The following is a 23,846-nucleotide window of genomic DNA, read 5'->3' as shown; positions in this document are numbered from 1 at the left end:
TTTTCACCTTGTTGTGAACCCTGTTGTTTATTTCCATGAAGGCATTCATTCGTGAATGAAGGCGTCTCTTGACTGTAATGATGATGATGATGATGATACACCTACCTTCTCCTCGTCTTGAGCTTTTTTTTAGATGTTATGAAGTCTTTTTTCTTAACCATGGAAATAATTCATCATTTCAGCTGCCTTTTGTGGTCTTTCAGGTTGTTTGGTGTTGCTGAACTGGTCATTGCAGCTTTTTTTTCAGCTTTAGTGGCGACAATCTTCGCTTTCCCAAAGGTTCTCTTTGGAACTGATATTTAAAATTACAGTGAAAAGCATTTTTTGAATGACTGCTTCACAATAAAGCAAGGGAAGACGTCTCAGGTGGCCATGAAACTGCTTGTCGATTAATTTTGAACCTCTGAAAATAGGGGTCTGTGTATAAAAATGACTGTAATTTCTAAACAGTTAATGCAAACTTTTTGTATAATCCCTTGAATTAAATCTCGCCGACTTTGACCAACAATCTATGCACATAACACTGTAAATCCCCCGTGGTTGTTATAAGAATCCAAGACTCCAAGTTAAAAAAAACTAAATTTATTTTACACAATCACGGTTATTTACACAATTACATTTGGAACCATACTTAATATATGATATATAAGAAAATAATGTGCAAAATATATCATGATTTTCAAACTTGTGATTTTACCCAGCAATGCTATTTGACACACATACACACACTTGATTTTTTTTTTTTTTTTTTGCCACATACATCGTAACGCATCATTTCCATTTCCTGAGTTTGAGACCTTTGCCCCCCAGACTCACACCTATAGCCACACAACCTTTTTGCATAAACATCTGAAGCAATGATTGTGTCAGATCTCAATCAGCCATACATCTAGAACTCAGAGCATATCATATGATGACTGCATGTCACACGAATGTTTCTACAATTATGACATATACAGTAATTACAATTACACAGTAACATGTTGTACACCTCACACAAAGTTTTTCCTAAAATAAATTGATCAACAATTATGCAGTTTTAGTGCAACTTATCTACTTCATCTAACACAGTGCAGTACGTGGATTGGTCTTAGGGGTAATTTTCACACTTCAGCAGACTGGAGACATTTACTGACCACTGTTTAGCTGTTTGTCACATACATTACAAGGCAGGCAAACTGTAATCTGTCACTTCTGTTTGGTAGACAGTAGCTGTGCGTGCTGTTTTTTTTTTTTGTAGTAATATCTGACATTGCACAGTGTTTTAGTTTTTACAGTGTGAGTCTAGAATTCAAAAAAGTTCCCAAACACTAAACCAAAAACTACAGTAAACAGTAGCACCCTATTAACAGCTTACATTATGTAACATGTATATGGATAAAAAGGTATTTGAAAGATTGTGTCAGGACAAAAGCAAGAGGAAGCGACAGCTGTCATCGTACCAGCTTTTCAATAATTTGAATATTTCAGTAGGTGACAGGTCATGTTTGTCAGCATTCTTGTGTATATACTGTGTGTGTGTGTTTGTGTGTGTGTGTGTGTCAAAGAAGCAGAAAACGGTAGTGTCTATGAAGTAGAGCAACTGTTACAAAATCAGATCTGCTCCACTAAGTGATAGCTTTTTGAAGCAAAATTTCCAGATTGCTGAGTTTTTATTATGCCACATGACTGTTGATCCAAATACTCATCAGCTACGTGCTTTTGCTTGTTGCTGATCTCTCCACTGTCAGAGACAACATTGTACTCTGGAATTATTCCGGCTGGCACAGCAGGATATTCAAAAGGAATGAACACCGTCAGGTTTAATCATAACCTGCAGTAAAAAAAAAAGTTGTCCTGTGACTATAAAAGCAGCCTACAGGTTATTTCATTAACTGCAAAAGTTGACACTAGTACTGCCAGTCAATGTGCCAGTCATTTCAGATTGACGGAGTGAAACTCTAGTTTCGGAAGCAGCTCATCATGACTCAGAGGTGATTTCTATTCATTTGCTGGATTAGATGTTTAAAAGAGAGAAAGGTCATTGCCACTGCCACAACTACTAAAAGTGTCTCTGTGGGGTCACTTCATCACATCAGTTGATGATGCCAGCAAATGTATTAATTGGCAGAGGAAGTCCTTTGTTCATGTACTTGCTCAGTCCAGCATCTTTATCCTCTTCCAACTTGTATTTGGACCTCATTGTTTTCTGGACACAGTATCCTGGATCCACACAGGGCGAGACCTCGATGCTAAAACAAAAACATATTTAACATGGAGATCAGTTTGGACTGCGTGGAAACTAATTAGCTCCCGAACCAACTGCAGCTCTCTTTTACCAACTAGTACTGTTGTAGTTGTTAGCAATGTAGCATCACACATTTTTTCCCTTTACCAATGAGACACCAAGCAAAATACACTGACAATACAACTTAGACTACACTCTTTTACCTCTGCACATTTCTGTAGGTCCTGGAATCATCTCTGTCCAGTATAACAGTGAAAGAACGTCTCTCCAAAGTGCGAATTTTAATGTTGCTGGTTCGAAACTTTGGCGGCTCCTGCAAAATAATGCACTTTGTTAAAAAATATTTGCACATACATATATATATATATATATATATATATATATATAAATATATATATATATATACATATATATATATATATATATATATATATATATATATATATATATATATATATATATATATATATATATATACATATATACATATATATATATATATATACATATACATATATATATATATATATATATATATATATACATATATATATATATATATATATATATATATATATATATATATATATATATATATATATATATATATTAGGGGTGCAACGATATTCGTATCGATATTGAACCGTTCGATACAGTGCTTTCGGTTCGGTACGCATATGTATCGAACAATACAACATTTGTAATTTATTTTATCAATTTTCCTTCTGACGATGCTGTCTGTGTTGAGCGCTCAGTGAATCTGTGTTCGACTACTCCGCCTAGGCTGCACTGTCGAGCGCAGATCCACTGAGCGCTCAACACAGACAGCATAGTCAGAAGGAAGAGCGCAGGGCAAGCTAGCGAGACAGAAGTTAAGCTCTACTTGCAACAGGCAAATTGACCCTCATTCAGATCTGGCGTTTGGAATTATTTTGGTTTTCATGTGACGTATGACCCTGAAGGTAAGCGAGTCATGGACTAAAGTAAAACAGTATGTTGGATGTGCCATGCAATGCTCAATTACATTGGTGTGAACTAGTGTGTTAGCGCAGTTAGCTCGTTAACGTGTTGGCCGTCTAGCCCCATGCACGGAGCGATCGGCGGTAGCTCGTTAACGGAGATTTGCCGTGTTGTGGCGTTAAGGTCATTTCAACGAGATTAACCTGAAAGCACTAGTGGGAACACAACGAATATGACTGCACACTTACGCCGACATCATCCTAGTGCAAAGACAAGTGGAAGCAGACAAAAAAAAGCAAGCATGCTACTAACTTTAGCCGAGTCATTTAGACAGCTGTTAGCACATGATTCTCCTTATGCTGCTGAGAATATAGCCCAGAAGAAGCGGATAGTATAGCTTTTATTTTGGAAAGAGACATTTCTCTGTAATAAACTCTCTTTTCCAAAGATGAGTGATTCCTCAATCAGATACAGGGCTTGCAATATCGCTAGCCCGACGTCCTGGAGCTAGCGATTTTTTTCAGTCGGGCTACCAAAATCTTTCTCTTCCCTGCCCGTCGGGCTATTGTAGGAAAAATATATGTCAATGCTTTTGCATTCTTTCGGAAATGTAGCTGGGTAATTATGTCATTGGCATCGGTGAGCCACTGTCAATATGTGACATATTGAAGTCGCGTTTGAATTTGCGCTTGTTTTTTTGCTTTCACTTTGCAATCGTGCGAACTGTGTATAGAGAGCGACAGCACTGATCTGTGAGTGATGATAATTTGTGCACCAATTCCTCTGACATCGTCTTATTAATCGTTAGCTTACTATGCAAACATGACAAGTGAAATCTCCCGCAGCTTACACATGTGAGAGGTTGATCGCGCAGAGAATCGCTGAGCTTATGTGAGTGAGTGTGTAAAAGCATTTCAGTTCTGCTGAGCCAAATAAGACAGGTCAGGGTGAAGAAGTGACAGCCAAATAAAAGCTTACCACAAAACGGAGAAGTTATGACAAATCAGACTATAAGGCAAAAAGAAAGTGCAGCTTTATGGTTTCATGGACAAAATAATTTCTGTGGCTGCAATATGACGAGCTATATAACCAGGGCTGCACATAAGTGGTCCGCAGGTGCGCATTCGCTGTCAAAATAAAAAATGCGCACAAGGGTTAGGGTTAGGGTTAAATTTAAAAACTGTACTTTTGAGTTAAAATATATATTTATAATTTTAATAAATGACAAATTAAAAATGCATGAACATTTTTTTGTATCGAAAAAATATCGAACCGTGACACCAAAGTATCGAACCGAACCGTGAATTTTGTGTATCGTTGCACCCCTAATATGTATATATATATATATATATACATATACACATACATACATACATACATACATACATACATACATACATATATATATATATATATATATATATATATATGCTTGTGGTATCTGGTCAACTCACCACAGTGTTGTTTTTCGTCTTTACGGAGGTTTCATTTATCATCAGTGTCAGACAGTTTAGATCTACAACATAAAGGATAAGAAAACACAGAACTTAAAAACGTATTGACAAAACTACTGAAAGCATGACTCATTGAGAAAATTCTGCACCTTCTGCTTCATTGGAAGGAATGGCATTGATCCGAGCACCTGTCATCCTGACCGAAATCCCTTCATCGATGTCACGGCCACTTAATGTCACCTGCACTCATACAGAACCACGACACAAACAAGTGAGAATGAGTGGTTATGCATTCACACAAATGCATCAACACAAGCTACAGAATCAGGAGTGGGAAATTTTTCAGCACATCTTCTGGTAACTGTTAAGAAGTTTGGCTAAACTAGCACTAATAGCAATCCAAGAAAAAAAATGAAATTTACCTTTCTGTAATTCATTGAGACCATAGCTCCGCATACCTCCCCCGAGCTCTTCCTGTGTTTATCTCCTTGTTGGTTAGAGGAATGTGGTTAAACTTGACTGTGCACAGTTACAGTAAAACATAGAATACTGGGAAAAACACTTCTAAGAACAATTTACCTCTAACTGACGCAGTGATATGCCTGAATTCAGGGAACTCCATGTCCAGATGGGTAAGAAACACTTCCTCCACTGGCTCCTTCGTCATGATGTTGAATGAGATCTAATGGAAATGACACAACGTTTAAAAAATTTGTTTATATTTGAAAAAAGACACTGACAATGCTCACATGCATTGTGTTGAATAAATTTTGTTTTCACTGATGAAAAGAAGAAAAAAAAAGACCACAAAGAAAATATGTAATGTTACCTTAACAAAGTAGATAGCGAAGTAGACCGGCTGCTGACCAGTACGGACATAATAGGAAATTATATCAGAGATGAAGGGCTCTTTTTGCCTCTCGCTGCTTGCTTGTTGCTATAGAAAACAAAAGACCTGTAAAATTAACCTGACTGCACAATGTTGTAACTGCATAGTCATTTTGATTGCACATCAATCAACTGTATCTGAAATAGATGTCACTAAATAGTCCACGAAAGGCAGGAAATGCAACAGCGCTTGTTAATTTTGGTACTATGCTAAAGCTACTGTTCTTTAAGTTGACAGTTTCAGAGTTTGTGTTTCAGTTTGAACTCTTATGCACCATACGAACCCAAAGCGATGGCATATAAAACTTTATTTTACATATGAATTTAATCTAAGTATGAGGAAAAGAAAGAAGGAAATAGCTTTGCCAGAGTATACTGAGAAGTTTCTGCAACGAAGAAACTTCTTCGTTTTTCAAATGCCAAACTCACATCAAACAATGAACTGTAACAGTAGTTTACATGCATGTATATCACTGTTCATTTTCCAGTTTCAGAAGTCTTCTATTTCCTGTTTGAGTTTACAGAGCAGTGTCAAGAAATCTTTGATATAAGCTTACTTTACTTGTGGTTTCAGTGAAATCAACATATTTATTTTCCTCACAGTATGTTATGCAATGCAATTTCCTGTGCTTTACCTCAAGCACTCCAACACACACTGCCACTGTCTACAGTAATTCTCCACTCTCATTTAGTTATACATTTTAAGTATCTAACAAAACCCTGCTTTTAAATATGTTTTATCGTACCATTTTAGCCAGGTTGGGAATCATTCTACCCAAGCTCTTGATGTTGCAGTTGTACCATGGGTCAACGTTGCTCAAATAGGAACCAAGAGTGCAGGAATCCCCCTTGGATTGTTGGTGGTTTTCCTACAAACAAGGAACATGGAAATGAAACCATAAATACCTTAAATGTGGCTCATTACATCAAAGCACCAATCCACTACTGCAGAGAATAAACTAAACTTTGTGAATATGAAGTTTCACATACTGATCTTCTGGTTAAACAGAAGCCATTCAGTTTTTTTTATCTTTTGAGGTTTGTTATTTACCAAATAATCAGTGGTGTGCTGAAAAGAGGAAGTTCCCTTACTTTAACTGGGGAGCTGGGACTCCTGGGACTGCAAACAGGGATGTAGTAAAACTGGAGGTCGACTTTCATTGTGAGAAAAAGCCTTCGTGCTTCCCTTTTTCTGCAAAAGCAAACCAGAGATTCATGAGGAGTTTAAAGTGTGTTGAGCATGATTGGATTTTAACATTTAGCCAGATACCTACAATAGAAAAAGTACTCTTGATTCATAGACCAGTAATAAAGTAAACTAAGTAACTGTGAACACAAATTGTAATTCAAGATTTGATGTAACGATTTTCCTCCTACTGTAGCTTCCTATTGCTGTTATGACATCATTTTATTTCATTTTTCAGTTAATGTACCTGCACAACTGTCACACAGTTAAAATATGTTCCCTAAAATAGAAAGAGCGGTCATTGTTATACTACAACAAACACATTTAACATCACACAGAAATACAGTTTGCTTATATCCTCTATTTGAATAATCTGAGCTTCTCATGCTTACTTTAATTTTTCTCTGTAAAAAGACATTCCAGGTACTGTGTACTTAATCTAGTGAGAAAAAACCGCAAACAAACACTGACCAGTAAAGTCATGAGAAAGAAAACCTATGTAGCTACATGTAGATTTAAACCACAAGAGACAGTTCCCAGCTGCATCTGTTTAGACACTGCTAAATTTGCTCTGTTGGTTTCTGTCTCGAAAGTGACTACAGTATAGCGTAATAAAGTAGCAGAAATCATAAATGATGTGTCACAGCTTGCAGTAGCAAACAAATAAAAGCTATATATTTGGCCACATAAGAACCTAGAATACTAAAAGCGCCAAAGCAAAATTGGTCAATGCATCGTCATCAAAAACTGTATTCATTGTGTGATGTGAGTAGTCCCTCACCTGAAGAAGTAATAGGCTTTAGCTAGGCGGCCCAGCACCCTATCAGTCCCCATGATGACTATCCTGGCAGTAAGTTGTCTCTGCTGCTTGGAGAAGGGGTTGTGCATCACACTGCTTCCTGCTCTTCTCTGCAAAGTCATCCCTCTTCTTCCTCCCCTCCCTCCACTTCCTCCCGCTCCTGTGAGGCTTGCCTGGTCCTCCATATTTTCCTGTATCAGCACCATACTGTCTTTTACGCTTGGTTTCATTTTGATGCCTCCGCGCCTCAACAGTTTTGAGTCTTGCTCACTGGAACAAGAAGGTATGAGCATTAAATCATTGTATGAACGCTTCCTACAGTATGCATGCTGTTGATGAGGACCTTTAGGTACAACCATATTTCACATGACTTTGGGGGCAATTTACATGAAATACTGTGGCTCAAAAGCATGCTTTGGAAAACAGACCGGAGTTTTGCACTATGCTACAGTACAAAACCTGCATATTAAACCATGCAAACTACAATGAAACTTGTTATTATGACGAAATAGAAATTATTAGATTTACTTTTTGGATTGTTCCCATGGTCCAGTCATGCTGACGGCATCCAAAGATGGCAGTTGGGACGGCTCAGTGCTGGGCGGCAGGTCCCTTTCAATACCGCTGTCGTTGGACATAATGGAAAAGCGCGTCATGTCACATGGCATCATGTCAATGGGCGATTCACCCAACTCGGGGTCCTCCTGCTCTTCAATGATGGAGAACTGTTCTGACATGGAACTGGATCGAAGCCACTTGGCCAGCTCTCGCCCTGTCAACAGTTTGAACATTTGTTATGCACATGCAATACAGATAATGTTACTCATATGGAGTCATATAGACTCATATACACTGAGCTACAGTATGTGAGTCCTTTCAATAAATGTCACATCTGGTCTTACCGCATTACTTACTGACAGTTGTCATACTTTTGTCTACACAATCACATGACTACTTCAGATGCTGCTTTAAGTCACATCTTCAACAAACTAGTTTCCCAATTATGTGTGAATCTTTCAGTAGGAGTCCTTAGTTGTGCTCAGAGAGGTATTCTCTATTGTGCCAGACTGCAGTGTACACATTTAGTTTTAATTTAAAAATCATTTTAAATTTCAATAAACGTACACTCGCTTCAGCTATAGTCACTCTGAGGGCTCCACTGATTCAGTTCAATATGGGCTTAAATTATGTTGTTGCATTAAGTGTGTTAATCTCTGATAAGTGAAATCAATGTTAATTAATGTTCAGTGTCAGACTGACTCTTGTAGTTTGACTTTACTGGTTTCAGGTATATTAAAAAGTGTTATTTGGTAACTGAATGAAATCATATCTGCACTAACTATTTAAAAAAGCTTCTCTTTCTCAATAAGCTTTGATTTGGACTGAATTTTTAACTATTACTGTTGCGAGAAAGGACAAAAGGTAGATTTGTGGAACAAAACCAAACTTGGCATCATGTTTCTAGTATCAAACAAGGAAGCAATTCAGCAAAGATATAAAAACATATTTTTTCCCCTTAAGTCAGATGATGGATTTTTTATTTTTGGTGTATCACCCAAGTCTCGGCCTAATTCATCTCAGCTTACTGTTTGCAACAACATCCTCTAGAGTCCCGCCAGCATTAAGAGACACTCACAAATATCCAGATCCGCTGTCCACAGGTGGAAGCTCATCTCTGGGTTAGGAAGAGGGCAGTCACATAGTGGTCCACCAGACAATGGTTCTGCAACACACACAGCGGAAAGCAGAGAGAGGAAGAGACCAAAACTGTCACAATGAATATTAAAAAAAGCACTCGCTAACTCTACAACTTCCTCTGTGTAAACACCCCTGTCTATCCTTCAGTGTTCCAGCTGAGATGAAGCCAGGGCAGATTCATCAGATAAACCAATGTGATAACAGCAGGGAAAAGAGTGTCATGAAAATGTATACCTGGAAATACTAATAATACATACAGCTGACTTTACACATTGGCCATGGGGGAAACAGCTAAACAGAAGGTCGTGTTTGATCTTAGCAACAGGCGATGAATCCAGGCCACATTGTTATATAAAACATGTCCATCAGAGATAATGCTTGAAAAATACACTGACTGGTTTACAGTTCACAGCTTGGTTAGACTGAGATTTGGCCCTTTTAATGTTGAGATGCTTTGGACACACCAAATGAAGAGCTTCTGTCATACAGTTTGCAACGACATAATTTCTACACTCGTTCATTTTTGTTGATTATCCTGCTATAATTACAACCCAACAAAGCCCTAGAAACTTGCAAAGGTCTATTTTTCCCAACCACAATAATTTTTGAAATGTGACACTGCAGGCATTTTTGATCTGAATGTAAAGAGTACTCACAGATTACTTTAGTAAAAAAAAAAACAAGAGCCTTAGCATTTCAATACTCCCCTGACTGCAAGCTGAAAAAGCCCTGAATGCCCAACAGGTCAGCAGATTCCAAGCTTAAGATGGTTAAATAAGGGTAGTTAGGACTATAAAGACTATAAATTATACATGTGCACCTTCTTTCTACTTCATGGAGACTGTAATGACTATTTTTATCAATTAATATCAAGAGAGCAGGTACACCAGATGTTATCACTTCTTGATTTTTCATTTTCCATTTGGCTTCTGCCTCTTGATGTGACTGTGGTTCTTGAACTTCTTTCACTTTCTTTCATGTCTACCTAAACCTGTAAGTTCATGTATGACTCAGACAGACGAACCTTGGCCAACAGAAATGTGGTCTGGCACAGCTCTGCATTTGCTTTTCAGAGAAATCCTACCTGAGTCTGCATTGGCAAGAATCTCGTTGTACAGCTGGAGAAGACGGCTCCTCAGCACTCCCCCCTCCCCTCTGACGCCCTCCTCCAAGCTCTGCTCTAGCGACGCCAACACTTCCTGAAAATATGGCTCAACTTCTTGCCCCATGTCCTGTTGCAAAACAGACAAACAACTGGCTGAACACACACGCTCTCGGGAAAATAAACATATACAGATGATGTATTCATAGCAAAGAGGTGAGAGGTCATAAATGTGCGTATGCCTGCCCCTGTGTGTGTTCTGCTGAGGTGCTATCTTAGGACCGGTGCCAGGAGACATTTCCACCATGCAGCTCAGAAACAACACCCCGTTATTCATGATGTTTGGTATGACTCTACACAATTTTATATCCAGCTGTTATATAAGAGCTCCTTCTTGCCACCAACAGAAACATGATTCAAGCATGTCACTTGAACTAGGTCAGGCGCATGATTGCTTTGTGCACCCTTCATCATTGACTTGAGCCTCCCCACAAGTGTAATACATATTCACGTCTTGTCCTTAGCGGGCGACCAGCGGCGGTGGTCTGCCGCGCAATTCACGTGATAATAAAAAATACAGAATATCCTCTTCGTATGACTTAGTATTATTAAAAATAAATAATTAAATGGCTTTCTACAGAACCTGTTAAACTCAGCAGTGCTTCCTCAATGCTTTCGCTAGATCGTCATCTTTTCTGCAGTATGTTTACCCAAACATCCGATCTTACTTCTACCAATCACTGACTAATTTCAACTGTAATTCTCAGAAAATTTATTCTGCATGAGTGGGGAGAGGGACCAGGATGTGTTCACACTATGTGAGTCACATTTGTCCTAGATGGTGAAGTTCAAATGAAACAGTGACTTCTATACCAGGTCTAATTAAAAACAAACAAACAAACAAACAAGTGAGGCATATAGAAAATGTCCACATTTAACTTTACACTGCTACAAAACATAACTCCAATAATAAGAACAAGTGTACTGACCTTGAGGGCTTGAGCGAGTTTTGGCCCATGGCAATGCTCATCTCCTAAAGCAGCCTGTATAGAGTGTTGTACCACACTGCGCATGTGATCTAGAGGATTTAGAAATTGACCTGAAGATGTAGCTGATACCTCAAAATCCCCCGACACAACTGTTACCAAGGACTCAGAGAAGACCTCTGGTTCAGCTAAAACAAAAACCCTGCAGATATAAAAAAAAGACTTAAAGACTGAACAAAGAAGACAGCTGAGGAAATGTAAATATCCAGTTCTAAAAGGGTTTAACTCAATCAATAAGTACATTATTTAGAGTTAACTCACCTCTCTTGGAAGGGATAGTGCACGGTTTTTAATCTCTGCTCAGCTATGACCATCCTCTGGTACATAAGACCTGTAGATTAAAGCAGCATTAAATGGTACTATATGGTTGCAATAATCATAAAAGAGACAGGTATAAATGTCCGTTGATCTTAAGTCCAATGGAAGTGAGTTCCACAATCTTAAAAGCACAATCTCTTTTGACCCTGATCTGCCTCAGCAGCTGTTTAAACATGTTGTTCTAACATATACAAGCTTCTTACCCCATATTTTAAATTCAATCACTATGTCAAGGTCAGAAATAATACCTGGAATGAAGCGTTCAGTTTTTATCTGTCTTGTGTAGCTAAGGCCCACAGTGCAATAGGGGTGAGGAAACGTCAGCAGCCTCTTACAGAAGTCGTAAACCCGCTTGTAGAGTTCATCTGGAATATATGCTGTCTGGAATGTCACCATTAAGGACACACACACACACACACACACACACACACACACACACACACACACACACACACAAGGTTTACAATACAAGTAGAAGTCACAACTACAACTTTGCGTTTATGCTTATGAATGATAATTTTCTCAGTGTTGTTAAGTCAATTTGTTCTAGGAATTAAAACACAAAATTCTCAAAATTCTTCTATTAGGTGCTACGGACATTACCATAGTGAAACACACTACTTTACATGCTTTAAAAGCAATGCGTGGTTTTATTTTATTTTTGCAGTCCAGTAAACCACTTTATAAATATTGAAAAGAATAACCACACATATATCAATTAAATGTATTTAGCTAGCTATATTCACGTTAACAAAACCAAGCCTAGAATGCAAACAAACAACAAGAAATAAGTGAATTAACAGAAACAAACAGCTCTTGTGTACCTTTTCACAGAGTACTAATGCGGCAGACAAACCATACCTGGAAAATGGCATACATCAGTGTGTGGAGCAATGGGATGATGCATTTGCGAGAGTCCCATCTCTCCGCCTGCAGAGATAACACATCATATGACAGGGTGCACATATTTCAATAAAATAATCCAATTTCAGTTTCTATGAATCCCAGATAACTGCAGTTTCCTTTGTGTGAAAAGGGAAGCATTTTTTTTTCAAAACCTCCAGTGTTTGCTGTCAGCATTTGTTGGTTTATGGTGATGTTTTCCTTTAAAATTGTAATTTAAGAGTGTCAATGGTAGTGCTTCAGAGACTTAGAGATCAAGTACCTTTTCCAGCTCCTTTATCAGTAACCACACCAGAGACAAGCTACTTGCAGGATTCTTTTGAACCTTCTTATGAAGTGTCCATCTCAGCATCCCTGCACACACATGCACAAACACACACATGCACGCATGAGCTTTTAACACAGAAAACTAAACACACTCACCAAAGGTGTCAAATTTTTCTCCATACCAGTGCAAATCCAAAAGATGTTGATGATTACCAACAGAATGAGTCATAGTTTTGCTGACATGGCTAAACATTCCACACAGTGCTTACTACTAATACTTACTGGCTTCACTAAATATCTACTCTGAGTGGAAAAGTTTACAAAAAGGAACAGACTTGGTCACAGTAAAAATAATCACATGATGTGGCTCATAGGCAATCTTATACATGAGAACGGACTCAGCTGTAAACACAGACAAACACTATCACATCTTTTACATCTGATATTATTTTGGATAAGGCGATTGAGATTTTTTTCTGGTTTGTTTTTACCTTTGTTGAAACAGTCAGATTGCTGCAGCTGGTCGGTTTCTCTGGGCAGCACAGCCTGGATGCTCCGGTAGAGCTCTGGCTCTGGAACTGTAGGGGAGCCGTCAGCTGATAATAAAAGTTGAGACACTGGGAGTTTAAGTCTGAAAGATTCTGTTTTAAATTTGCATAACTGAGCTTTGTGTATAGTTATTTGAGTGGGTGATCTGTACCTGTAGGCTCCATACTACACATGTTTTTTGAGCTATCCCATAGGGCCATGTTGGTCAGGTCTCACACACATCATGTGTCCATCAGCTGTAGACAGGAAATAGACATGGAAAGTGAGCGTCACTTATGTTCTGTCATGTCTGCGTACAAACACTAAGTGGACAGACGGCCTTTCACTCTGCCTGTCTAAGGGCAGAGTGAAAGGCTTGTTTTAATACCAGCACTGTATGTGTTTTCAGACAGTGACAATACATCTCTATTTCAATGTATCTTCAGAAGAGACATGTTTTGCATTTGTGTATGGTAAGTGTTCAAAGTCTACCTACGTGAACACCTACACACTCACACACCTCACACCACATACTGAAGGTTAACAGATAAAATAATTAGAACTGGTTCCACACGAACAACCTAAAAGCATTAAAAGTGTCTATAATTAATACAGCCTACTTCCCGTGCTTAAGTTACTTTGTAGAAAGTCCCACACAGGTTTATGAGTCATCTGTAAATCTCCCGTAATACAAATTCATTGTGATATTTGCCCAAGACTGAGAACTAACCACCCATTGTGGCCATGGTTAGTTTAGTTTCAGATCCTTTATGTTCATGATAAATGGTATATGAGATCAGGAAGACACCCTGTTTTTCAAGGAACTGTTGCAGTTATGGAGACAGCTTGTTATAAATATTTGCTCTCTTCACTACTCAGAAAAATGCTGAATAAAATAACTGCAGCAGAGAAGGAGCAAAAGACGGGAGCATAACATACCAAGACTCACAGAAATAAAAATATGACAACTAAGTGTTTTCACTTAGAATCTATAGTAGATATCCTCTTAGTATCTAACAAATAAAAACAAAATCTCAAAAGCTATATTCTTAGTTTCATACACGATGGCACTATAACCAAAAAGCATCCAAATCCATTTCTAACACACAAAGTAAAATAGAGATAATATAACATAAACTTACCCTGTTCCATATAGGGACAGGCAAATATATCGCCCAAGTCTGCTATATTCACGCACTACACAGGCTGTACTGACATGTAAGTCACAGGAGTCAAAGAGACTGAAAGCGAGTGAGACCGTGAATCACACGCAAGTGAGGACAGCGATTCATTTCTGAATGTATTTCCTTTTGTATGAGGCTAAGAGTTGTGGGCACGAGCTCAGTTACTTTTGGTTACGAAGAAGGGAGGTGTGTGGAGGGGTGTGTGGGTACGTGTACGTGTGCGTGTGTGTGTGTGTGTGTGTGGGGGGGGGGGGGGGGGGGGTCTGTGCAGGTTTCTGAAATGAACGTATTTGGATTTGTTTCTATTTTTAGACTTCTTACTCATACCTTGGTTTCTGGCGTTTATAAACTTTTACACCTGCCACTTATTCTTCCATCTCTAAGTTTACCCATTTGACCTTTTTCCTCCCTTTCTCTCTAACACACACACACACACACACACACACACACACACACACACACACACACACACACACACACACACACACACACACACTGATTCAGGTCATTCAACTGAATGGGTCTGTACAATGAAAGGACTTAGTATGATGGATTTAGCCCTGATCCCTCTAAGAAAAGCAGCGTGTTCAAAAACAGTGTTAACAGCGCTGCCTCAGCAGTTCAACGCTGCCTGCTTGACCACAAGTTTCCGGTTGCCTCTACCATGATCACTCTCTTTCTCACTGTCTTTCATTCCCCCTTCTCTCTCTCACTCATTTTTTCTCTTCATAGATCTTCAGCTGTGCAGCTGGCCCCTTTAATACACAGGAGGGCTCAAGATATTATCTTCATTTTTGTGTTTCTCTAAGGTATAAACAAATGCAGACACAAAACTAGCCATGCATGCACATAAACATGCATCGCAAATGCATACATTGGCTCTCACTGACACACGGTTGCAAGTGTAGACTCTATGTTGGCTTTTTCAAGTGAAACCATTAATGCAGTACAGGAGCTGACACATACGTAGCACTTCCTTTCTGTCAAATGAGTGGGCAGACAATGCTCTATATTTAGAGAGAGAGAGAGAAGAGAAAGAGAGAAGTAACTTCAACTCAGAAATAACTTAAAAATAGATGTACCCTATCATTGAGAGCATTTCTAAATATGCAGTTTGAAAATCCCAGTCTGCAATAAATGCACTGCAAAAGGTGAGACGGTGGACTTCTAACTGCGTTACATTGAAATGAAAAAAATGTTCATGATCAAGGCATCGAACTTTAAGTCGTTGATAGGTTTGTAGCTTGAACCTATTCGCTGGAACGTTAAGACAATATAATTACACTGCTAAGCAAGACACAAGTAGGCAAACTTCTTCATGGTACTCGTGCACGGGAGAGAACCGGACAAACGCCGTTCCTTCGCTTGACCCCAGTAGCTCTCGTCCGTCCTCCCGTAACACTGTCCTTTTATTGAGGTTACATGAATATGCATAGGTTCATTAACATACCGACGTCTACATACAAACAAAGAGTACCTTGCCTGTGTGTGTGTGTGTGTGTGTGTGTGTGTGTGTGTGTGTGTGTGTTGCTGATCAAAGGGTCAAACATCCTTGGTCAGGAAGAGGGTAGACTAGACCCCCCCCGGTGAGGAAGTCCAGCAGTTCATCTAAACAGAAAAGCACTTAGACTAGAACAGACGTAGCTACGTTAATCCTACCATAAAACAATTAAGACAAGATGCGACCTCTTCCCGTGCTCCCAGGATGTAGGTGTGCATTCTAGTGTGGAATGCACACCAAGCCTCTGTAGCCTGTTAAAGATCACACAACTTATCACTACACAATTGATTATACACCTCTAAGCATCTATGGTTAAATATTTCTAAGCATAAATGACAATCAACAATACAAACTCTAACAGTCGTCTTATGTAGTCCTACCAATATCCATTACAATATCCATATATGGTATGTAAATAAATATAAAAGGTTTGTTTACACCTCCTAAAAAACACACTTGTTATTTGGACGTTCAGGTTTCTTCCAAACTATTTTGTATCAAGTGTTCGTTTGCAATCCTCATGCAGCAATATGTCATGTTTTTGACAAAAATATATATGCACAAAAATAATACAATGCTAAAATTTACAACTGCAGACATACACCAGCAAATACCCAATGTTTATTTAAAATGCATAAAATCACAAGATTAAGTCAAGTTAAATTTACCTAACACACATATGATCGTGTGATTTATTACACTCATACTTTTTAGCTGAAACAGAAACAAAGACAGGTAATAAACAAGTAACTACATGCACAAATACTATTCCACTGTAACAACTCACACACATATTGTGCCATCGACTTACCACTACCATGGTGCACCTTACAACAAAAAAGCCCTTTTTTCATTTAAGTAGATCACGTGATTGTTTGGTAGAGATGACCACATTCCTACTGTTTGCATAGCTGCTCTGACATTTTCATAGTCTGAAACTTTCATGTATTTAAATTCAGGACTGCCTGTGAATATAGGTAAGTTTGAGTTTATTGTTCTAGTGTTGCAAGTTTTGAAGTTTGGGGTTCATGCTTTAATTTCTTTACTATTCCAATAGCATCTTCTTCTGACAAAGTTGATTCTTTGATTTAGGAATGAATGAGAATTTCTTTATTAATAAAACCAAAAGCTTTGAAATAAACTTAATTACATTTAATTTGAATTTAATTAGATTAAATTAAATTAAAGAGTTCCCAAAGATAAAAAAGGTATGCCTTCAGTCTCGATTTGCAAACACTGATGCATAAATCTGATGCCTGAGGTGACTTGTTACAACGGCAGCAAAAGCATGACTCCCTTTTGATAACTGTAATGACTTGTTGTTTTGCAATCCTATATCTAGGATGGTAACTAGTTTTCTCAATTTTTGCTTTATTTTTTTTACTTTATTTCTCTTGACTAACTTCATTGTTTTTAACTGTGTCTCATTCCCATTCATTTTCTCATTACCAAAGCCCAAGGTGTATAAACAGTCCGGTTTTCAGCTTAGTTCCAACTTCACATGTTGTACTTCCTGTGTTTTTGCTGCGTTGTTCTGGATATATTATCACCATGTCCACAATAAAGCACATTCTGGCCCTGCCAATTTCACTGAAACCTTACAAATAACCCAAACAGTTAATAATTTAAAAAAATTAAAAAAAAAAAAAAGTAGGTCAATATAGAGGTCCCATCCTGTCACTTACCTTTTGGCCTCATGCCAGTGACACAAATTTCCCCATGAGTGTTGACAATTTACGGTTAATGCCATTCAGTTCCTGATTACATTACAGTACACAACTGTCTACACCTTTCTTGTACAAGCAGTCATTGGCAAGCGTTGCAGTGGTCAGCTGAAGCCTCGGACGGTGCTACCTAACAGAAAACAGGAGCGCTCATTTCCGTTGAGGCACACTGCAGACATCTCAGAAAACAGGAAGGGCCTGACAGCACTGTGTGGAAGTGTGCTCATAGAGCAAGAGAAAGGTGGTGTTTAGATGCATGCAGGGGAGGTGAGGCTATATGTGTGTCTGCTTGATTGGAAATCCCCAACCTAGGATAGCTTAGGGTCTTTTGACAGACACAGGTTTAATCGTCTCTCACATCAGAGTTGGACAGAGTGCAACAGTACATATCTGCACAATTTTACCCACAAGTAGACAACAAGTAATACCTGAAAAACAAGTGTGGAGTGACACCTTTTGGACTCGTTCACATAAATATTAATGCGTGTGGTACAGTGAGTTATCACTTACAGTAAAAAGCATAAACAAGTTCCTTGACTTCTTTTTTCTTTTCAGGAAAAAAAAGACATAGTGTAAAGTCCCACTGAAGTCAATTAAGAAAAATAAAGTAAAACCCAAAGCAAAAATTGAGAAAACTAGTTATCAGAATAACACAGGAAATGGACAACAATACAACCCAGAATAGACACTGATTGTCTGTTACTTTGTTCTACGTGTGAATTACTTCACATTGAGCAACAAAACAGTCCCTCTCTTCAATAACCAACAGTTTGTCATCTGTGATTACAACAAAGCAAAGGTAACTGAACACTGCTATAATTTTTCAGACACACACCTGCACAAGCGAAAGCTGCAAAGATATTTCAAAAACAGACATGTAATCTTGCATGAGCAACAAGGGATATCAATCAAATTGATTTCCTGCATCAACATAATGGACAATATGCGGAAGTCCTTTTGGGTGCTTGAATGTGCACATGTTTGTGTGTAAACTTGCCCAACAAGGAATTATCTCCTCCTTAGGGGAGATACAAATATTTGCAACAAAACTTTTAGGTTTTTAGTTTCAGATCGGAGGATCTGGTTAAGTTAAGTTAAAGGTTTACATGCACCAGGTATGCCTCTTAGTGTAGTATGCTAGATCCATCAGGCAACAGGAAGCTGGACAAAACAAGACAGAGAGAAGTTTCCCTTAAAGGTCTGCATGTGAGAGTTTGTGTGTGTGTGTCTGGTAAGGCCTTGCCTGTAAGAAGTGGGTCATTTGGACCACTAGGGTTCATGTGAGGATGTGGCGTTTAGCTTAAATTAGGTAACACGCAAGAACAAGAGTTTTGCAAAAAATTGTATTTTTAACCCAAATGACGATGAAAGCTAACACTTACTTGTGTGTAGTCACCCATGAACAAATACATCATGCCACGCACAAAGCACTTAAAACATAACTTGTACTGGCTGATATACACAAATTCAGTATTTGCAAACTAGGAACTTTTTGTGCAAAACCCTTAAGGCTACAAGTTTAGCTACACACATTCATAACACTGACTACAGTGCTTTTTTCTGCTTTTCCTCAAACATTGCTATGAAAGGGAAACTCATCTGAAATATTATTGTTACATTTGTTACATAAGTATTTTGGAACAGTGTTCGCATTCAGTCATACATCTAAATTCATTCAGCTCAATGATCGACAGCTCTGAACACAGACAGCATTGTAAGAACAGTACAGCTGTGACCTCAGACAGAAGACCTGAGGATAACCGGAGCACTGTAGAGAAGTATGAATGATTTATGTTTTTGGTCTTAATGAATAGTAAGCTATTTTTATAGACAGCTAAATCAGCTATTCAATCTTCACATGCAGTTCTGCCATGCTTGTTTGTAAAGACATCTTTAGAAAGAAGCAGCGAATAGGTTTCACATATTTTGTTTGCTTATATAGCCACAAATCAGCTGATTCCCTTACATGGCAACCAAGAAAATAGTCTGGCTGGGTTTCCTAATACTTTACAGTACTGTCCGTCAAACAGATGAGATGGTATCCCTGCTATCAGTCTATCTGTTTAATCAAGTGCAATGTCTCTCATACACACATGGCTAAAGACTGATTGAAATGTAATAAGAAAATTAATTTTATTCATTGACTGACATAAATGTTTGAGGTATGTGTTAGCAGTGCCCTTATTGAAAGTATATAGCCTATAGGGACTTTAACTCACATTCATGTTTTGATATATATTTTTTCAATTCAAGTAGTTGTTCTTGCAGTAGTCAGTAATATTACTGCAAAGGTCTCAACAACAAACATTGTTCGTTTGCTGCCCAAGATCACCAGTCTAACCACATATCAGATCTTATTCAGCCACAGTGGGCAAAAATGGGCGACAGTGAATCACAGCTGTAAACTTTGAAAAAGTAAAAAATCTTTTGGGGTAAAGTGACCCGCTGCTACCGCCACAGGATGTGCCAAGTGCGTCACATAAAGAAAAACAGCAGCACAAATAGATCTTCACACATGTGGCTACGATGGAGCCACTACTTTCCAAGGAACCCACAGTTGCAGAACTGTGCCAAGAAGTATTGCCATTTATTTTTATGTCCCTTAAAACAAACAAAAGGGTAGTGTCTCAAAGTGAGGCCAGTCTGCGGCCGTCTGTATTTTGGCATCTGCTATACGTGGAACTAAGTGTGTTTTATAATCACTTTCTGCAAGGTTGTGTTTTTGAATTTGTGTTTGGGAAAATTCAGCGGTTGTGTGGGCTAACACTGGTCCAAAGCTGTATCTGAAAACTATAAAGTGACCAAAAAAAACTTTAGAAGTTTCAAAACAGAGCTTTCTCAGTAAAGTTCGCTATCTGAAAATTTACTCTATGAAAAAAAACAAGCCGTCATCGCACGCTTGTAGTGCAAAGTGGCACCCTAAAACGCAATGTTTTGTCCAAAAGCGTAACTGGTAGAGATAGTTCACTCACGATAAGGAAAGCCACAAATGCTCAAACGTGTGAAGCTGTTCTTACGAAAGCCGCTGCCATTTTGACCAACTTGTTTTGATTCATTTTAAAGTAAAGTAAAGATTAGGATTTATTTTATTTCCTATTTTCTCTCATATATCTCATATCTCTTATATATCTTTTATTTTTCCAACCTGCTTTAAAAATACACTTTTGTTAATATGTTTATTCAGTTTTCTCAATTTTCTTGTTTATATAACGAGTGATATAGAGTGCACTGTGGTTTGTAGGATCGTATACGACATATGGAAAATACATTAGTTCAAGTAACTGGTAGTGGGAAGTCACGCCGTCTGACTATGCTGCAAATTCTTAAATAAGCCGTAGAAGTTAACACAGCCTGAAGATATGTTGGAGGATGTTCTTCCAACTAAATTTAACAGCAGCTATTAAAAGGTTTATTAAGTTGTTTGTGACCCACAACACCTGAAACTACCCAAGTCCTTCCTGCCATGTCTTTAGGTTATGTGTCAAACCAACATGGCTGAGCCAAATTTGGCAAACAGCAAGCCAAATGTATTATATATTTAATTTATTGTATTTTATAATATATTTGTTCCAGAAGAGAGTTCTACATTGTCAAACATTTTTTGTTATTTATTCATTTTACTTTTGCTCCCCACATCACAAAGCTATGACATCACAACATGATCGATCAGTTTCAGTGTTGATCCTGGACCAACAATAATTATGATGATGCAGGAACAATCTTGACCCATCTTGACACAATTAAGACATTTTCTGTAGCCCGTAGCCACAAACTAAAGTATTTCCTTGAGCACTTTTTTTCCGCCTAAGAATTTTCTTCTCTGTCTTCAGCATTCCAACCAAACACTTCCCAGCAGAACACAAATGTAATGCATTGTCTCTAGCGCTATCAGTGCCCTCATGCGGGCCAGCATTCTCATCTGTTGGTTTTTGATCTACTAAACAAAATTAGAGATTATTTTAGAGATTATTGTTAGGATGCCTTTAGTATTTAGTATTTATTTATTTATTGTCATTGTCAAGAACAATGAAATTGCGTTTGGGGCTTCCATACAACCCCAAAAAAAGAAGAAAATAATAAATACCCCTTAAAACCCAAGTGTACATATTTAACCCAGTGTGACTCCAATGCAATAAGACAATCCTTAGCAATAATGTTCGTAGAAATTCAGACAAAGACCTGAGAAAAATGACAAAATACAACAATGCAACCCATTCAATATTATAAGATACATTTCCCAAAATTCTCCCAAATGTTGCCCTTAAGTGGTTGACATTTAAGAACTAAGAATCCTTTGTGGAGAAACGCCACTACATCAGCACATGACACTGACCCTGTTTTTGTTTCATGGCTTACAGCATGAGCATTATGTAGTTAATTATGTAATTAATTGTTTATTATTGTTATTTTGAACACATTAATAATTGATTACACAATAAGCATATTGGGTATAGTATATAATTAATGATTATTATTATCCTTATTAATAGAACTTATATAGGCAAGTTCTATTAAAGTCTATATTTAATGATTAATCATCCTTAAATTAAATAGGTAAGTTCTGTTCCACTGCTGACACGAGACAGTTTAAATGCGGTCCTGTGTCTCATGGTGCACCTGTTCTGGTCATCCTCTCAACACTCCAGAACATGTTTCTTGGCTGCATTATCTCACTGCAGGCATTTGACTCACCCCAGAAACTGTTTATGAGTGACTGCAGCATTGATAAGGTTATCTTTATAATGAACGAAGTGCAACTAATTTTCCTTATTCTGTGTATTTATATTATGATCATTTGTTGTTCATTCCCGCTATTGCAAGATACTCATGAGTTCCCCTTGAACACCGTCCAAACCAAAACCGCGTCAATGAGGTAATAGCCTAAATATTTTAAGCAGTGAAGTCACCCATCCTTCATCTGTCAGTGAAAAACCTCACCCAGTAGCTGACATCAGTAGTCTGATTTTAAGTAACATTACATTTCTTTTTGCTTCACTAGATATTGTTGCACATTTGCTTAACCAGTGATCACGATTCACAGACAGCCTAAAAAGAGACAATCATCCATTTTCCCCCCTCAAAATAGCTGCTGATTCACTACCCACAAATGACCATCTGCTTTCTTCAACTACAACTAACCATCATTCCACTTAACCCCAAAGTGGTGCCAGGAAGCTCAGATCTAAAACAAGGAAGCTGGAGGAAATGCCGGCTTACTTTTAGACTCAAACAGACACAACAGAGAGCCGGGGCTTCAATCAGATCAGGCACTGTTATCAAAATCTTGCTAATCTTGAAATAAACCGCCGCCCCCCTGTCTTCCCGTGTCACAAGCCAGGATGTGGGGAGGTTTTTGAACAGGCTAGCTTGCACGTAAGAGACTATTCAGAAAATATAGTCGGAATAAAAAAACAACAACACACAGCGCGAGAGAGACCAGGCACTGCAGCTGTCATGAGCAACAGCTACAGAATTTCTTGTCAAATATTTCTGCCTGGAGCTCTACTTTAAAACCACTGACATATCTTATCTCCATATATCACAGTAAGTGTATACTGCTGACAAAATCGTGTACCAGTGTACAAACACAAACAATGTTAAGGAAGAAAGAAAGAAAGAAAGAAAGAAAGAAAGAAAGAAAAAAAAGAAAAGAAAAAAAAGCCAACATAAACAAAAAAGCATATCTCAAACTTAGCGGCCAATCTCTGAAGTAAAACAACAGCATAAACAATAAAAATACGCAGGCCATTTACAGTTTCACCTTAAACTGAATGCACAACTGCATGCAAATTATTTTTCATCACTTTCAGTATGTTAGCTACAATTTAACAGTCGTCGACACAAACTTTTGCGCGAGTGAGCAGCGGGTTAAGTAAACTAAAAATGTCAGCAGTTGGTGAAACGAAGATATTCTAGCTTTTAGGGAAACTTACCTAAAGTTGAGCTAATGCAGGAACCTTCATTCGCTCTTCTTAAATTACTGTACTATTTCTGCGTCTCTGTCGCTTCACTCCAGTCATCTGTCTGACAGCAGAACAATCTGCTGACCACGCCCACTGCC

The 23,846-nt window shown here is 38.2% G+C and overlaps 1 protein-coding gene across 4 annotated transcripts; it reads right to left on the bottom strand.

Moving 5' to 3' along the window:
- Positions 1 to 566: 566 nt before the first annotated feature.
- pik3r6 (phosphoinositide-3-kinase regulatory subunit 6) lies at positions 567 to 23,819 on the bottom strand. Of its 4 annotated transcripts, none has more exons than XM_085277254.1 (21): positions 23,719 to 23,819; positions 13,549 to 13,633; positions 13,340 to 13,444; positions 12,844 to 12,935; positions 12,540 to 12,608; positions 11,927 to 12,059; positions 11,622 to 11,691; positions 11,304 to 11,502; positions 10,297 to 10,444; positions 9,151 to 9,237; positions 8,043 to 8,286; positions 7,497 to 7,784; positions 6,622 to 6,721; positions 6,276 to 6,398; positions 5,471 to 5,578; positions 5,221 to 5,323; positions 5,064 to 5,128; positions 4,791 to 4,881; positions 4,642 to 4,703; positions 2,431 to 2,540; positions 567 to 2,231 (listed from the first exon to the last, which is right to left on the bottom strand). In XM_085277254.1, exons 2-21 carry the CDS (start codon positions 13,595 to 13,597, stop codon positions 2,075 to 2,077), a joined length of 2,403 nt encoding a protein of 800 aa, XP_085133380.1. In that variant the 5' UTR covers positions 13,598 to 13,633; positions 23,719 to 23,819; the 3' UTR covers positions 567 to 2,074. The 4 variants fall into 4 exon arrangements, with proteins under 4 accessions (XP_085133380.1, XP_085133383.1, XP_085133381.1 ...); XM_085277257.1 differs by lacking the exon at positions 23,719 to 23,819 and adding an exon at positions 17,747 to 17,842; XM_085277255.1 differs by lacking the exon at positions 23,719 to 23,819 and adding an exon at positions 16,220 to 16,420.
- Positions 23,820 to 23,846: the final 27 nt, after the last annotated feature.

This window comes from Mchenga conophoros, linkage group LG6 (genome assembly GCF_057382185.1).
Source record: "Mchenga conophoros isolate Kocher_MC1m ecotype Shallow Benthic linkage group LG6, M_conophoros_male_GT1.1, whole genome shotgun sequence".
NCBI classification, from domain to species: Eukaryota; Metazoa; Chordata; class Actinopteri; order Cichliformes; family Cichlidae; genus Mchenga; species Mchenga conophoros.
Note: the sequence above shows the minus strand (reverse complement) of the source record. Positions and strands in the feature narration are given on the sequence as shown.

Coding starts and splice junctions, on each gene's coding strand:
- pik3r6 (XM_085277254.1), bottom strand. CDS start 13,597: ATGGCCCTATGGGATAGCTCAAAAAACATGTGTAGTATGGAGCCTACA. Junction 10,445..11,303: donor AACTCGCTCAAGCCCTCAAG/GTCAGTACACTT, acceptor GTTTTGCAACAG/GACATGGGGCAAGAAGTTGA. Junction 6,399..6,621: donor GTCCCAGCTCCCCAGTTAAA/GTAAGGGAACTT, acceptor CCTTGTTTGTAG/GAAAACCACCAACAATCCAA.